The sequence below is a fragment of the Paroedura picta genome, chromosome 15 (assembly GCF_049243985.1).
Source record: "Paroedura picta isolate Pp20150507F chromosome 15, Ppicta_v3.0, whole genome shotgun sequence".
Taxonomy (NCBI): domain Eukaryota; kingdom Metazoa; phylum Chordata; class Lepidosauria; order Squamata; family Gekkonidae; genus Paroedura; species Paroedura picta.
In genome coordinates this window covers 10,077,897-10,092,655 of record NC_135383.1, presented here as the reverse complement: position 1 = coordinate 10,092,655, position 14,759 = coordinate 10,077,897, and the positions used below count along the sequence as shown (strand labels likewise).

General features: G+C 51.5%; 1 protein-coding gene across 2 annotated transcripts; it reads left to right on the top strand.

The window, feature by feature from the left end:
• The first annotated feature begins 6,140 nt into the window (after nucleotides 1-6,140).
• XAF1 (XIAP associated factor 1) lies at nucleotides 6,141-14,116 on the top strand. 2 transcript variants are annotated; one of them, XM_077312739.1, is made up of 9 exons: nucleotides 6,141-6,214; nucleotides 6,698-6,774; nucleotides 7,746-7,881; nucleotides 8,734-8,790; nucleotides 9,224-9,413; nucleotides 11,068-11,135; nucleotides 11,556-11,885; nucleotides 13,254-13,320; nucleotides 13,941-14,116. In XM_077312739.1, exons 2-9 carry the CDS (start codon nucleotides 6,710-6,712, stop codon nucleotides 13,952-13,954), a joined length of 927 nt encoding a protein of 308 aa, XP_077168854.1. In that variant the 5' UTR covers nucleotides 6,141-6,214; nucleotides 6,698-6,709; the 3' UTR covers nucleotides 13,955-14,116. The 2 variants fall into 2 exon arrangements, with proteins under 2 accessions (XP_077168854.1, XP_077168853.1); XM_077312738.1 differs by lacking the exon at nucleotides 6,141-6,214 and having other exon boundaries at nucleotides 6,596-6,774.
• Nucleotides 14,117-14,759: the final 643 nt, after the last annotated feature.

Here is a 14,759-nt window from a genome sequence, read left to right as displayed (position 1 = left end):
GCGGGGCTGACTTTCCCCTTATAACTCCCCCCTCTGCTTATCAACATTTGCTCAGGAGGAGGTGAAATCAGCTTCAGCTAGGGCAGGACCTTTTCTGCCTTGGCCCCAGCCTGGTGGAATGCGCTCCCAAGAGAGATCAGGGCCGTGTGGGATTGGAATCAGTTCCACGGGGCCTGTACAAAGGAGCTATACCCCCAGGCTTATGGTCAGGGCCCAAAATAACCACCACCAATAAATGCTGACCACACCGCTGGGGAAGGAGAGAGATGGCAAGTTTGGCTCCTGTAGCCAAAAATCCCTGTTTGGAATTTTAGTTGGGTGGGCTTAGTGGATCTAGAATGTTTTTATGGTTTTATACAACGATGTAACCTGTCCGGAGCAACACTGGAAGCGTGGGATAGAAGTCAAAAATTATCATTATTATTGTGTGTTCAGAGTGTTATTGAGTAGAAGAAGAAGAAGAAGAAGAAGAAGAAGAAGAAGAAGAAGAAGAAGAAGAAGAAGAGTTGGTTCTTATATGCCGCTTTTCTCTACTCAAAGGAGTCTCAAAGTGGTTTACAGCCGCCTTCCCTTTCCTCTCCCCACAACAGACACCCTGTGAGGCAGGTGAGGCTGAGAGAGCCCTGATATCACTGCTCGGATACAGATTTATCAGGGCTGTGACAAGCCCAGGGTCACCCAGCTGGCTGCATGTGGAGGAGTGCAGAATCGAACCCAGCTTGCCAGATTAGAAGTCCACACTCCTAACCACCACACCAAACTGGGTCATGTGAAACAGAGATGGGACCTATAAGGAGGCTGTACAGCCAGAAAAAAAGCCAGAAAAAGAGGCATTCCACCAGCCAGCCAGAAAAAAGAGGCCTTCCACCGGCCGGCCAGCCCTCCCTCCCCCCGGACGATAGCCAGCACGAGAGAAGATCTGCCTTGATAGGCAGGGAGGCTGCCCAGGCTGTGTCTAAATATTTGAGGCGAGGCAGCCTGTTGTTGGAGTAGCAATTTGGCCTCACGCCTGGCACTGGTTTTCTTACCCTGGGAAACTGCGTTTCCTCGATACGGGAGTTGTCAGCCTTACAAGTGTATCGCAAGTGGTTAAAAAACTGGCTCTCCCACATTGCTGGGATGAGGCCACTGTGACAACTGCTGGACACCCGTAATCTTCTCTCGTGTGCTCTGCTGGAGGGTTAGCAAGTTTCTTCTCAAGTCCCATTGGCTTCCCCCTCGGTGCACGTGCATGGTTCAACCTCCGTCCACTTCTGACCTCAGGGCCCAGAAGGGAGCTTTTTCAGCAGGTTGGTGAGGTTGGCCTCAGAAGCAGCAGTGTTACTTATTTATTTCCCACTTATACCCCACTTTTCTCCTCCAAGAGGGATCTCCAGGTACGGCCTAAAGTTCTCCCAGAATTCTAACTGATCTCCAGATGGCAGAGGAATCCGTTCCTCTGCGAGAAAATGGCGGGTTTGTAGGGTGGAACCTGTGGCATTATAACACCATAGGGCCCCTCCTCTCCCCCAAGCCTTGTTTTCCCCAGGCTCTACCCCCAAAATTTTCCAGCCTTGACTTGGTATCCTTAAAAGGGGCCCAACGCGGCTTAAATCCTTCTCCTCTTCTCCAGCTGATCCTCACAACGACCCTGCAAAGTAGGTTAAGCTGAGACTGTGTGACTGTCCTATAGCTCTTGGTTGGGAAAAACCTGGAGAGTTTGGGGCTGGAGCTTGAAAGCCAGGTTTGGAAAAGGGAGGGACTTCAATGGGGTATAATGCTGCAGAGTCCGCTTTTCAATAGCAGGCGACCTGCAGCCACGACTTGGAGGTTAAACCTACAAAGCAACTGGCATAGGCTAAAACAGGGGTAGTCAACCTGTGGTCCTCCAGATGTTCATGGACTACAATTCCCACGAGCCCCTGCCAGCAAACGCTGGCAGGGGCTCGTGGGAATTGTAGTCCATGAACATCTGGAGGACCACAGGTTGACTACCCCTGGGCTAAAAGACTTCTTGCATTTGAGTTGAGCCAGAACGGAGTCTGGATACACAAGCCGCTTTCAAACCAAAACTTTCATCAGTGGCTCACAGGTAAATGCTTGACGTATGTTCAAATGTTCTTCTTTTCTAGAAGATTCTCTGATGTGTGATTTTTTAAAGCGTCGTTTGCTACATTTCCAACTATGAAAGCAGCCCTTGGCTCTCGGTGGGGGAAACACCGGCTATCATTTCTGCTCATTCCATTCCCCTGATAACCTGGAGGATGGCAGGCTGCTGGCCTAAGCTCATCTGGCAAGATTCTGCGGCATGACCAGGGATGCGAACCACCTCCTAGCCCAGCACTAGAACCCCTACGCCACACTGACTCCCACTGACTGGAGTTCAGGGGCCTTCCCATAACAGAGGCACTAGCTGCGTTCATTTCACTTCTATACCTCTGACTGGGGACAAGCCCCCTTCCCACGTCGCCCCTTTGGTGTGGAACGAAATCAGCCAGACCCGGGCAGTTTGCAAACCTTGAAACCCACCCATTGGGTTGCCGTAGTTCGGAAGAGAGGTCTCTTGAGGGCCGAACCAGCCTGATCCGGAAAGGACGCTGAGCCGGGCAGGGAGGGACTTTTCGGCAACCCGAGGAGAAAATGGCAGGGTGTGATCTCGCCAGGGCAGACTGTCTCTTCAGTGTGCTCTCGGTGTTTCTTGGGAGAAGGAGAAATTGTGTTGGCCTGCTGGACTGCGACAACGCCCTTGGCGATGCTGGGCCACATGCAGAGAGCAGCAGGAAGGTCTTGGAGTCCTCCCAGGCCAGGGCCTGCAGAAGCCAAGGCGGTTTTGTGTGGCCCAGGCTGGTCCAGGCAGCCACGTGCCTCAGTTTCCCCAGCGCAGAAGGGGAGGGAACCTGAAACCGCCTTGTACACAGCCTTCATTTCAACCACAGGTGTGTCCAGTTCCGGTGATCAGGGCTAGGATCTGGATCCCTGGAAAGTGAGAGTGAAAGGAGAGAGCACGAACATGTGCTTCTGTTCTGCCCCATTTATGATACCATCAGATGCAACTTTATTCAGCCAGTTTTGAACGCCCACCCAAGATCTTCCCCAAAGGAGAAAGTCAAGGTGCTGCTTCAAGACGAAGACAGGCAAAAAACTCTCTGCACAGCTAAATTTTGCACTGCCGCCATGAAATTGCGTACTGTGTATGTGGATCAGAAAATCTCTCTCTGATCCAATTTCAAAAGTGCAAAGAACCATCTGTCACTGGCAACTTAAACTATGTTTTAAGTATTGAATGTGACATCTTAAAGTTCTTATGTTGTCAGATCTTTTAAAAATTTTATAGTACTATTACTGTTTTTTCCCTTTTTTAATTGTCTTAGTTTTTACTTGCTTGTATTTTAATTTTGGTCTGAATGACCGTAAATAAACATTGATTGATTGAAGAAGAGAGTACTTTGGGCCATGTGCAGAACGCTTTTTCCTAGGCCACAACCCTAGGCTGAGAGGTAAAGGATTCCAGGCAACATCAGCCTGTGGGACCACGCAAAGATGGTATTTATAGGGTAACCTGCCCAAGCTATAGCTGCATATAGGGACTTGGGGGGCTTATAGAATTTGAGCCCCTTTACTGCATGAGGAAGCAGAAAGCCCAGGTTATTTACTGAACTTTTCTTGGCAATAGAGATTCAAAGAGGCATATGTTGCTCTGCTCTCCTCCTTTTTATCCTCACAACAACCCTGTGATGGGTGACTGCGGGCCAGCCAGTCACTCTCAGACTTATCTACCTTGCAGGGTCGTTGTAAGGATAAGATGGAAGGAAAGGATAATATGAAGAGCTGTTCTGTGTACCCCACTGTTTACTACCTGAAGGAGTCTCAGAACGGCTTACAATTGCCTCCCCATCCTCTTCCCTGAGCAGTTACCCTGAGAGAGCTCTGAGAGAACTGTGACAGGCCCAAGGTCACCCAGGTTTGTTCTTCTCAAATGGAACACGCTGAGGAAGTTGATCACGGATGCTCACATTTTCCCACTATAACAGTATATATTACCAAGATAGGATGCCAATTTTTTGAGATTCCCCAGTAAGGTCAGACCAATTCAACACTTCCCTCCTCCTTTCAGTCTCCCCTGAAGAAATTATCTCGCCGTGTGATAAGATGCTGCATACCATAAGAAAGCGGAGGGTGGCATCTTCTTCCAGTAACTGAGCCCCTCTGTTGTGAAATGCGTGCAAGAATTTGGAATTCCTGGATGATGTTGGCAAGAAGCAACAGTCGGTTTTCGGAATTGAACGTGGGCAGCGTGATTGTCCTTAATGAATCCTTTTCGTGCGGATCTGGCATCGAAATAAACTGAACTGAGCCGCAGCAGGAGAACCCCGATACCATGTGGCCTCTTTCCCATTTGCAACCCAGAGCATTAGTTTGTCCAGCTGGCCAACTCCAGCCTCTTGGTTTCGGTGCGGTGCCGAACAAACCGCCTGGAAACCACCTGCTCACAATGCCCTACACAGCCTGTCCTGTCCTCTCCTGTCCCGTTCTGCCCCAGGAAATCTACACAAGCCACCTCATGAGGAAGCAGCTGGCGCTGCTGCTATGGCTCCTATATCTCCTGCGAACTCCCTGGCACCTTCTCTTGCCAGGTGGGCCACTGTGGCCCTGAAGGTCCCCTCCCCTAGGCCAAATGGTGCCAAGCAGCCCTCTGCAGCTTTTAGAACTCACTGCTCTGAAAGTACCGTCTGCATTGCCTATACCCAAAGCCTCTTCATGACCCTCTAATCAGGGGGTTCTTCTCAGCCCCCCTGGCCTGTCTGGAGCGATTGAGGGGGTCACAAAAGGCTGGGAGGGGAGATTAGGCCCCTCTCTGGTGGCCCCACCACGAATACATTGGCATCCCTCTGCCCCCATGAAGGAACCTGGCTCATTCGCGGATTTCCCAAAGGCCTTTTTTCCCCTCCCTCGGTGGTTACGCAACTTGTGGCCCTAAGCCAAAGAAAACTGCTTTGCTCCAGCGAAGGGAACCGTGATCCTCACTGGGAGAAGCAGGAAAGGAAGCCCAGCAACCGGGAAAGAGAGAAAGAGGAGGCTGGGAGGAAATGGGTTTCTTCATAACTCGAGTGGCCAACTTTTAAGCCGGGGACCTCCTCTTCCTCCTCAGGGCTTTTTATGAGGAATTGTGGCCTCTGATTGCATGCGCTGCTTTCTTTCAGCTCTGGAAGTGACAGAACAGAGTTTCAGGAGGTGGACAGAAATCTTGATGCAGGCCCGCCAAGTCCAGCTACCCTGGTCGGTCTGTTCTATGCAGTCAAAGGATTGTCAATATGTCCACTTGTAATAATAACAACAATGGGGAAAGAAGATCTGTGTGCTTCCCTGACCTTAGCCCAGGCTAGCCCTGTCTTATCAAAAGGCTCAGTACCGTCAGCCCTGACCAGTATTTGGATGGGAGACCTCTAAGGAACACCTGGGCCCATTCCGCACACATAGGATAATGCCCTTTCAATGTGCTTTTGCAGCTGGATTTTCCAGTGCAGAACTGGATAATCTACTTCTAAAGTGCATCGAAAGAGCATTATCCAACGTGTGCAGAAGTGGCAAACCATCCCGACTGTCTCTTGATTTGAAAACCCTATCGTCACCCTAAGGCGGTTGTGACTTGACAAAATTTTCCATCACTACCACTACCACGACCCAATCTGTGTAGTATGACACATTCACCATGGTCCTGATCTGAGCGTCAGAAGGAGTCTTCACAGGAACCCTGCGAGGTAGGCTAGGCCAAGAGTGATTATCCCAAGGTTTCCTAGGGTGCTTTGAAGTCCGGGGGCGGAAGCAACAGAGAAACCAGCTGGCCAGAGAAAGAAGAGAAGCAGAAACAGGACTGGATGGGGCGGGGGATGAAGGACAACGCAGAACTTTGAAAGCCGTCACCCAACAGCCGGCAGGGTCATGAGGAGTGGTTTGGGGCCTGGTCCGCATGAAACCATTATGCTGACAAGAGTGCCTCTGAACATGTGCAGAATCCCTCCTCCTGCACACAAGGCAGTGGAGGCTGAGCCCCAGTACCTCTCCCATCTCAGAAGGCGGTCCTGACTGAAAGGGGAGCGGCTGGCCACCCCAGCCATGATTGGCTGACTGGACAAGGGCCATTGTTACATGGCCCCAAGGGGCAGCAATGAGAGGGGCAAGCCCTTGGCTTTCTTCAGGAAAGGTCCAAACAACATGACAGTAACCCCAGGAAAAGGTAGGTCGGGACCCTGCTGCCTCCCCCAGGCTCTCTGCTTAGTCCAAATCGCAGGGGCCTCCTAAGTTATCCACCCCGGGTGAGGGTCTCATGCCAGAACCCAGACAGGCGCATGGATATGTTCGGATTCCAAAACCTTGGCTGCTCAGGTTTGAGGATCCAGTGTGAACGCTCCTTCGGATCCACTCCAGTTCTGCTTCCCGGGAATAACAAAAAGAGCCCAAGGAAGTCGGCTGCTGCCCTCTAGTGGCCCCGCAAGCACTTCGCAGCCTCCAGCGGCTGATGCATTCAGTCCTTCCCTGCAAAATTAATGATTATTGGGGGAAGGAGGAATCCGGGGGTGGGGTGGGAGGCGGGGTGGGATGCATTTGGGAGACAGCCCGAGGGGGAAGGAGCTGGAAGAAGGGACGGCCCTCCTGGCTTCCCCGGAGGCCCGCGAGGAGGATGCATCAGCTGGCTAACTTTCGGTTCCACCCCTTGAAGAATATTGCAGAAATGAAAGTGAAAGAGGAGCCGAAGCGAGAGATGGAGGAAGAGGAGACGCGGCTCTGCAAGAACTGGTAGGGAAAGTCAGGGGTGAGGCGGGGGGGGGGGGTGATCCTTCCTTTGCTCCCCGCCCTCTGTCGCAGACAGGAGTCCACCGAAGTGGAGGGGTACTTGAAAGACTCGAAGTAAACCGCTGCGCGAAGTAAACCGCTGCGGCTGCCACTACGACTCTCGGGGCTTGCTCCGGCCACTCTCGGGACGAACTTTCGCTTTCGAGGGCAAAGGAGCGCACGGAGGGCTTTTGCAGGCGGGACGAGCCACTGGGGGTTGCGAGCCCTGGACTGGTTGAGGGGCAGCAAAAGAGAAGGGTTTCCAGTTATGGGTCTCAGTAGAGAAGGATCCCTCTTGGGGAGGAGAGCTTTTTAAGACGCTTCTAATGGCCCCAGATCAGAACTCTGGACAGCGGCTGTATTTGCCCTGCTCTGGGCTGTATCCATGGCGCCCCCTTCCCAATTTGGGGGAACGAGGCTGAGGGAGGCTTGTGGGCCCAAGGTCACACCTGGAACTTCACGGGGCCTCCAACCCAAGTCTTTTTGATCGGATCCCAATGGTCACTCTACTGCTGTGCCACATCATTCCTCAGGCCTTTCCACTTTTGCCGGACTTTTGGAGTCCTTTCAAATATCCCTTTGGGTGGAATTCTGGCAGCCGTCCCAGGCCTTTGAATCAGGTTGGCCTGCAGATCTCCCGGAATTAGAACTCGTCTCTAAGCCACAGAGATAAATTCAGGCGGAGAAGACGGCTGCTTCGGAGGGGAGATGCTCTGGAACGATACCCCACTGAGGTCTTGTCTCTCTTGAAACAACTCCTCCTCCAAGCTCCACCCACAACACCTCCAGGGATTTCCCAACCTGAGCTCATGTTCCCTGACTGCCACTGGCCTGGATTTCAAAATAATCACTGTGTTTGCGTTGGCCTTTCCCAACTGGAGTCAGGGTGTGCGCGTGATCTCAGGACACGAACGGCTGTTTTTCCTCCTGCTCAGCAAACGCAAGGTGGCCGCGGCCAACTTCTCCCTCCATGAGGCTCACTGTGTCCGTTTTCTCGCCGTCTGCCCCAAGTGTGATGAACTTGTTGCGGCAAAAGACATGAAGGAGCACTTTGCCAAAGCTCACAAGCAGGTAGGTGCCGTTCCCCACTTCTGAAAACCACAGTGAATGCTCCATCTAGAGCAGTGCTTCTCAACCTGGGGGTCGGGACCCCTTTGGGGGTCGAACGACCCTTTCCCAGGGGTCGCAGCAGGGTGAGCAGCTTGGCTGGGGGGGGGGAGGTGTGCCATCTATACAACAGCCTTGCGAGGTGGATCGAGATAGAATGTTTGTCTGTCTGGAGCAGCGGAAAAGAGCGAAATCGGCATGGTGGGACAAGAGGCAGAGCTGAACTGAGAAACCCCGGGAAAAAAAACAATTTATATACAATCACAATCGATGGATTTTCACGCTGTTGCTCAGTTTTGGTTTAAGTTCTGTGAAAGAACCCTTGCATAGTTTTATGGCTGGGGGTCACCACAAGATGAGGAACCGTATTGAAGGGTCATGGCATTAGGAAGGTTGAGAACCACTGCTGTAGAGGCTATGGGGTGGGCATGTACATAGACTTTGTTGTGGGATTTAGCCCCCAGGGGCAAAGGGTGCCTGTTAGGACAAAACTAAGGCTGTTGCCCCCTCCCACACACACACACACACACACACACAATTGAAAAATTGGGGAAATTGAGATGATTTCCTACATGTTCTCAGGTCCCCCCGCCCTAGTGGAGCCTTGCATCTCGAACTGCATCTGAAGAACATTTTGGGTATCAGGTTGTTTGGTAGAAGTTAGATAAGCATGGATGCCCCTTGCTCTGTGTTCAGCATTGGGGGTCAGATTCCTGCCAGGAGAAGTGGCTGGAGGGGGGTTTCCTTTCTGCAATCTGGGGGGTCTTTCTGTTGACAAGCTGTTTTTTCTGCCCTCCCTGCTTTTCCCACTCACAGGTCAGATGTCAGCTCTGCCACAAGCCAACCCAGCAGTACCTACTAGAACACCATGAGGTAAAGGGTACAGGCAACGTAGGCCATGTTTCCCCCAAGTTTAGGCCCGACTCATAAAAACACATATTGTCTCATTTCGCCCTGAGGCAGGTGTGAGCTGAGAGGAGTGATGGGGAAATGGCTAACATACCTGGTAACTCCCCATGCCAGGAGATCTCTCCTTCCCCCTGCCTGCTCCCTAGAGCAGGGGTAGTCAACCTGTGGTCTTCCAGATGTTCATGGACTACAATTCCCATGAGCCCCTGCCAGCAAATGCTGGCAGGGGCTCATGGGAGTTGTAGTCCATGAACATCTGGAGGACCACAGGTTGACCACCCCTGCCCTAGAGCATCATGAAGGATGAGGCCTGTGCCAGATTTCTTCCTGCATCCTGCCTGTCACGGGGTCCTTCTCCTGGCCTCATGCCGGCCTCCTTTTCTACCTTTGGCTGCAGTCTGAGGAATGCCCTGAGCGGACAGTCCGGTGCCAGTTCTGCGAGTTGGACCTTCCCCACCACAAGCTGCAGGCGCACCAGGACACCTGTGGCAGCCGAACCTCATCGTGCTGGCAGTGTGGCAGATATGTCATGTACAAAGCAATGGAGGAGCACAAAGCCGTGTGCCAGGCGAGAGACGGAGGCCGCAGTGAGTTCGGGTCTTTTCCTGTTTGTCCCCGGAATCCCGTTTCCCCGTCTGCATCGGCCTGTCTGATGCCTCCTTCCCATTATATCCAGCCCCTGGAGAGGTATGGCTTGGTGGCAGTTTGGAACAAGGAGCAACGTGATAAAGATGGCTGCATGCCATGAGCCCAGGACCAGGGGCCACTTCTGTCTCCCTCTAGTCTCTCCACTGACAATCAGGCACCAGGGGAATAGCTGCGATTCTGGCTTCAGGAGCTCACACATTATTCCTAGGTTATTGGGGTGCAGTGGTTAGACAAGGATCTAGGAAACCCACATTCAAATCTTCACTTTGCTGTAGAAGTTCACCGGGCAACCTTGGGCCAGTCACTCTACCTCGCAGGGTTGTTGTGGAGATAAAACGGAGGAGGGAAGAACAGTGTCGTAAGCCCCCTAGACATACCTGCAAATCAGACAACCCATCATTCCTAATTAACTGTCTCTCGTGACGTTCAGACAGCTATAATCTAATACCGAAGGCTACATTACATTAACCAGTAGTATTTATTTTCCCTTTGGCGGGGCCTGATTGTATATTGCTGAACAATTTAACAGCGTTCGTAATATGTCACCCAAGTTATTTTATTTTTAGCATGACAACAACAACAACAAAACATTTGGGGGAGGGGGGACAACAATAATAATTATATCTCCAGAACTGAGATCTTCTCTAGCAATTTCTTAATTCAAGTAATAGCTGCCAGGCACCTGCCGTTTCTGTGTGGTCTACAAAAGGCAGCACAGCAGAGAGGGAAAGATGATATTGTGGTTTCAGAGGTGGGTTCAGGTGCAGCCTATGCCCCGCAAACGCCACTAGATAGCTTTAAGCAGGCCTCCTCTTTCTCTCTCTGCTTAGGATCGGGGCCTGACAATATTGGCCTTTCTTGTAAAGCTATTGTCAGGGCATCTAAAATACTTTGAACCTGAAACTTTGAATTATACAAATGCAACAACATATTGCAAATATATGAACATCTGTGGGCAGGATCCTCCTTTGAGTCCCTTGAAGTGTGTTCATCCCTTGAGGGACGTTGATGCTTTTAGAGCCAGCTCGGTGTAGTGGTTAGGAGTGCGGACTTCTAATCTGGTGAGCTGGGTTTGATTCCCCGCTCCTCCACATGCAGCCAGCTGGGTGACCTTGGGCTCCCCACGGCACTGAGAAAGCTGTTCTGACCGAGCAGTGATATCAGGGCTCTCTCAGCCTCAACCTCCCTCACAGGGTGTCTGTTGTGGGGAGAGGAAAGGGAAGGCAAATGTAAGCCACTTTGAGACTCCTTCGGGCAGAGAAAAGCGGCATATAAGAACCAACTCTTCTTCTTTAGAACTTGCTGGGAGCTTCATGGTGGGTAGGTTGAGGGCCAGCTCACCAGATTCCACTCAATTCTTAAAACAGCTGAGCAGGGTCTTCTTCTCCCACACCATGGGAGAGACCAAAAGGCAATGCTGGCCAGCCAATTTCCAGGCCTCTGCCTACGTTCCATCTTCTCTCAGGGGATGAAGAAGTCCTGTGTAGTTAGCTAAGTCTCCTAATCCCTGGCCCTTCAAAGGCCCTTCTGAGCTATTGTCCAGAGCCATGTCTTTGCTTTGAGCCCTTTGCTCTCTCCTTTCTCCATCCTTAGATGACAGTGAAAACTTGTGCCAACACTGCCACAGCTGGTTTCCGGATGAGAAATACCTCCAACACCTGGTAAGCCCTTTGCCCGTCGCATCCATAATAGGTCTTTTACGGCAGATTGTGGCCGAAGATCAAAACAATGAGGACGTCCTGATTTTGATAGAGGTCTACCAAGAGAGGCATTCTTTTAATGGTAGTCCCAGAAGTCCACCTCACTGTGCCTGGTGGGAAGGCCGGACTTCGTCCAGGCTGGCCTGTCAAGCATTATATGTCACTGCCTGGGTGGATTCACCTTTGCCCCAGCAATGGACTGTCCCTCCCTGCTTTGGTAATGTAAGAATGGCCAATTGTGTGTTCCCTTCCCACATAATCATACAGAATCACAGAATCATAGAGTTGGAAGGGACCTCCTGGGTCATCTAGTCCAACCCCCTGCACTATGCAGAATAGCCTATCGCTCATCCACCAAGCCGTCCTTTCCTTTCCCCACAGAACGAATGCAACCCACTCCCTCGGCTTCTGGGAGCCCTCACCACCAGCTCGCCCACAGAGCCGGGCTCTCCATCACCTCCTCGGCAATCTCCGACTCCGACTCCCCCTGTTTTGAGCGAGGGCGTGGCGCAAGGTGCCCGCCCCAAGAAGAAGGAACTATCTTCCGTCGGGAGGCCCTCGCTGAAGCCTCAGAAGAGCAAAAAGCCGGCTTTTGTGTCTACTCTGGCCTCTGCTGCCCCCCAGGCCCTGGAGGATTCCCTCTATGACACGCTGGTGACCTGTTCTCGGTGTAACATCCTCCTGCCTAGACCAACCCTGCAGAAACACGAGGTGAGGAAGGCACAGAAATATCCCATAAGGGAGTGTGTGGGTCAGGGCGAGGGTCCTGAGTCAGAAGTGAGCTGTGGGTTTTTCCAGAGAGCCAGTGCAGTGTCGTGGGTAGAGTGGCAGAACAGGACCCAGTGTGACCCGAGTTCGAATCCTCACTTCTTCCATCGTAGCTCACTGGGCGACCCTTGGGTCTGCCCCAAAGTGGCCTCCCTCATAGGGGTTTTGTGAGAAAACGGAGCAAGGAGAATGATGATCTAAGCCCCCTTTGAGTCCTAACTGTGGGGAGAAAAGCAGGATATATACAAATGAAATGCCTCAATTCCTGCACGGAGCACATGCAGAGAAAGGACTTCAGTATTTCACCCAGTTTTGCTTCCTGACTTGCTCTAGTCTTGGGCAGGGCTGTGCACTGGGATGATGGCGCTTCCATGTTCCATCGCCCCCCTGGCATCCTGCTGATGCCGTTTATGTAATTATACATCTGTGTAATAATTTCCATGATGTAAATATTCCCTGTCTAGCCTTAAAAAAAAATTCAGTTGTGCTTTTCTTAGCGTTTTTGGTCCCTGAGATTGCTCGCTCTGTTGCAGATGAAATCGTTATCGAGAAAATAGTTACTGGTGATGTTTACTGGGTATTTCTGCCTAAACACCACACACGTGGCTTTTGGAAAGGCGGATTACCAATCTTGTAAATTGTTCAATGCCACCTGCCTTCCCTCTCCCCTCCACAATATTCCAAATATGGTGGTGTCACCATGATACCTTTTTCACTTTGGATAGATGGACGGAAAGGGCTGATTGTGCTTAATAACTTTGGAAATGTTGAAAGGGCACAAAAGCCTTCAAAATCACATTTAGGAATAAATTGGGTCAGCCGAAGAAAATTGGGTTCGCATAGAAGAAATGCCAATGTATTTCTGCTGGAGGGCGATTTCTGCAAGGTTTAGTTTTAATTTAGTTTAGGTTTAATTGCCTGTGCAGTTGTTAGGCAGCTTTCTTTCCCTCCCCCTTCATATTGCATTATCAGATGTCCTAGACCAGGAGTGGCCAAACTGTGGCTCTCCAGGTGCCTAGGGACTACAATTCCCAGGAGCCCTTGCAAGCACGACCAGCCCAGACTGATCTTCAGCATCCTCAACACTGTGAAATCTAGTTAGCAAAGTGTGAGCAATTGCTTTGCTTTGTGGTACTTCCATTTGTGCAGTCCAGTTTGCACCATTCTGCGTTTAGCTGCCGTTTGTATAACTCTGTCACCCACCTCGAGTCTCACAGAGAAAGGCCGACGCCAGACAACAAGCAGAGGTGAGTAAATCGGCCAACCGGATGCACCTTCACCCTGCAAATCCTATTTTTTCTTCTATTTCAGAAAAAGTGTCGGAGAGAGGCCTCCTTGCAGGTGCTCCGTCGAAGTCCTCGTCTCATGAGGAAAGAAGGTACCGTGTCGCTTTGGACAGTGGGGTTGACGGAAGAGTTGCGCGGCTGTCAGAAGCCCCCGTGTGGAAAACGGAACAAGGGGAACGGAACACCACCCTCCTGTCCCTTTGAATGTCTTGTGGGCTAGGGATCCGGCCCTTTGGCCGTGAACACCACCAACACTCCCCTAACTTCCTAGCAGCCGGCAATTCAAAACAGGATGGAGGATTCTTGCCTTAACCCTCCTGTCCCTGTGGGAATCGTGCCTTATTTGTGACCATCTCCTGTATGGCACATTTGCCCACTTGAGTCGACCTCCAAGGCAATCGTCCCCACAGAAGGATGTTGACCCCAGATAGAAATATTAATACTACCCCCCCTCGAATCTCCAGACACCAAAATACAATGGAATGAAGGTCTGGTTCTTCTAGTAATGACCACTGCAGAGTGGATTGAGCTGACCCAAGTCCTTGTACTTCCTGGCTTACTCGAGGGTTTAGCAGACAGAATTGGCAAAAAGAGCCGCCTCTCTCCTATCCAGGCCTAGCAGGCTGTGTGTGACTCAAAGCCTAGTGGGTGGGAGTACAGGCATGCCCTTGCTTTCTGGTTCTGAAGCCGAGGCCTGTCCCTTGCCTTACAGAGGAGTCGATGTGAGCCCTTCCAGAGGAAAGCGGGAAGTGAAACGTGAAGGCAGCCAGCACCAGCCTCTCCTTCCCAGCAAGCCCCGTTCAGTAAAGTCCTTTGCATCGCATCAGCCTGAATCTGCCTTATTGAGAATAAAAGAGCTACGATGGGCGCCTGAGCCTGAGAACCAAACGCTGCTCTGGTGTTTATGCCGAAGCCTCCTTGGGGTCAAAAAGGGATCTGCGGACGCCTGGCCCTACAGATGCCCCCACGCCGAATTCTTCTGTTAGCGCGTCCTGTTCTCGCTTTCCCCCCCAAGAACAAAAGGGAGGGGCTTGATAAACTGTGTTCTCTCTCTTCCCCAAGTTTCAGTCCAGGGGCACTTTTAAGACCAGCCAAGTTTTATTCAAGGTATATGTACAGGAAGGAGTGTGCAACCCCACAAAAGCTTATACCTTGAATTAAAATTGGTTGGTCTTAAAGCCAGCTTGGTGTCGTGGTTAAGAGTGGCAACTTCTAACCTGGCGAGCCAGGTTTGATGCCCCGCTCCTCCACATGCAACCAGCTTGGTGACCTTGGGCTTGTCCCAGCCCTGATAGTACTGCTCTCCCCACAGTAATATCAGGGCTCTCTTGACCCCACCTACCTCACAGGGTGCGCTTTGAAATTCCTCTTGTTAAAGCAGGGTATACAAACCAGCCCTTCTTCAAAGGTGCCGCTGGACTCAAACCTCGTTCTGCACCCCTTTCTATGCTTGGCTCTGAGTTCAAGTCCCACTTGGGCTGACAGCTCCTGGAGGTGCAAAGAGGTGCCTGACAGCTGGGGCTGGAGTGGC

Coding starts and splice junctions, on each gene's coding strand:
- XAF1 (XM_077312738.1), top strand. CDS start 6,659: ATGCATCAGCTGGCTAACTTTCGGTTCCACCCCTTGAAGAATATTGCA. Junction 6,775..7,745: donor ACGCGGCTCTGCAAGAACTG/GTAGGGAAAGTC, acceptor CCTCCTGCTCAG/CAAACGCAAGGTGGCCGCGG. Junction 11,136..11,555: donor AGAAATACCTCCAACACCTG/GTAAGCCCTTTG, acceptor CTTTCCCCACAG/AACGAATGCAACCCACTCCC.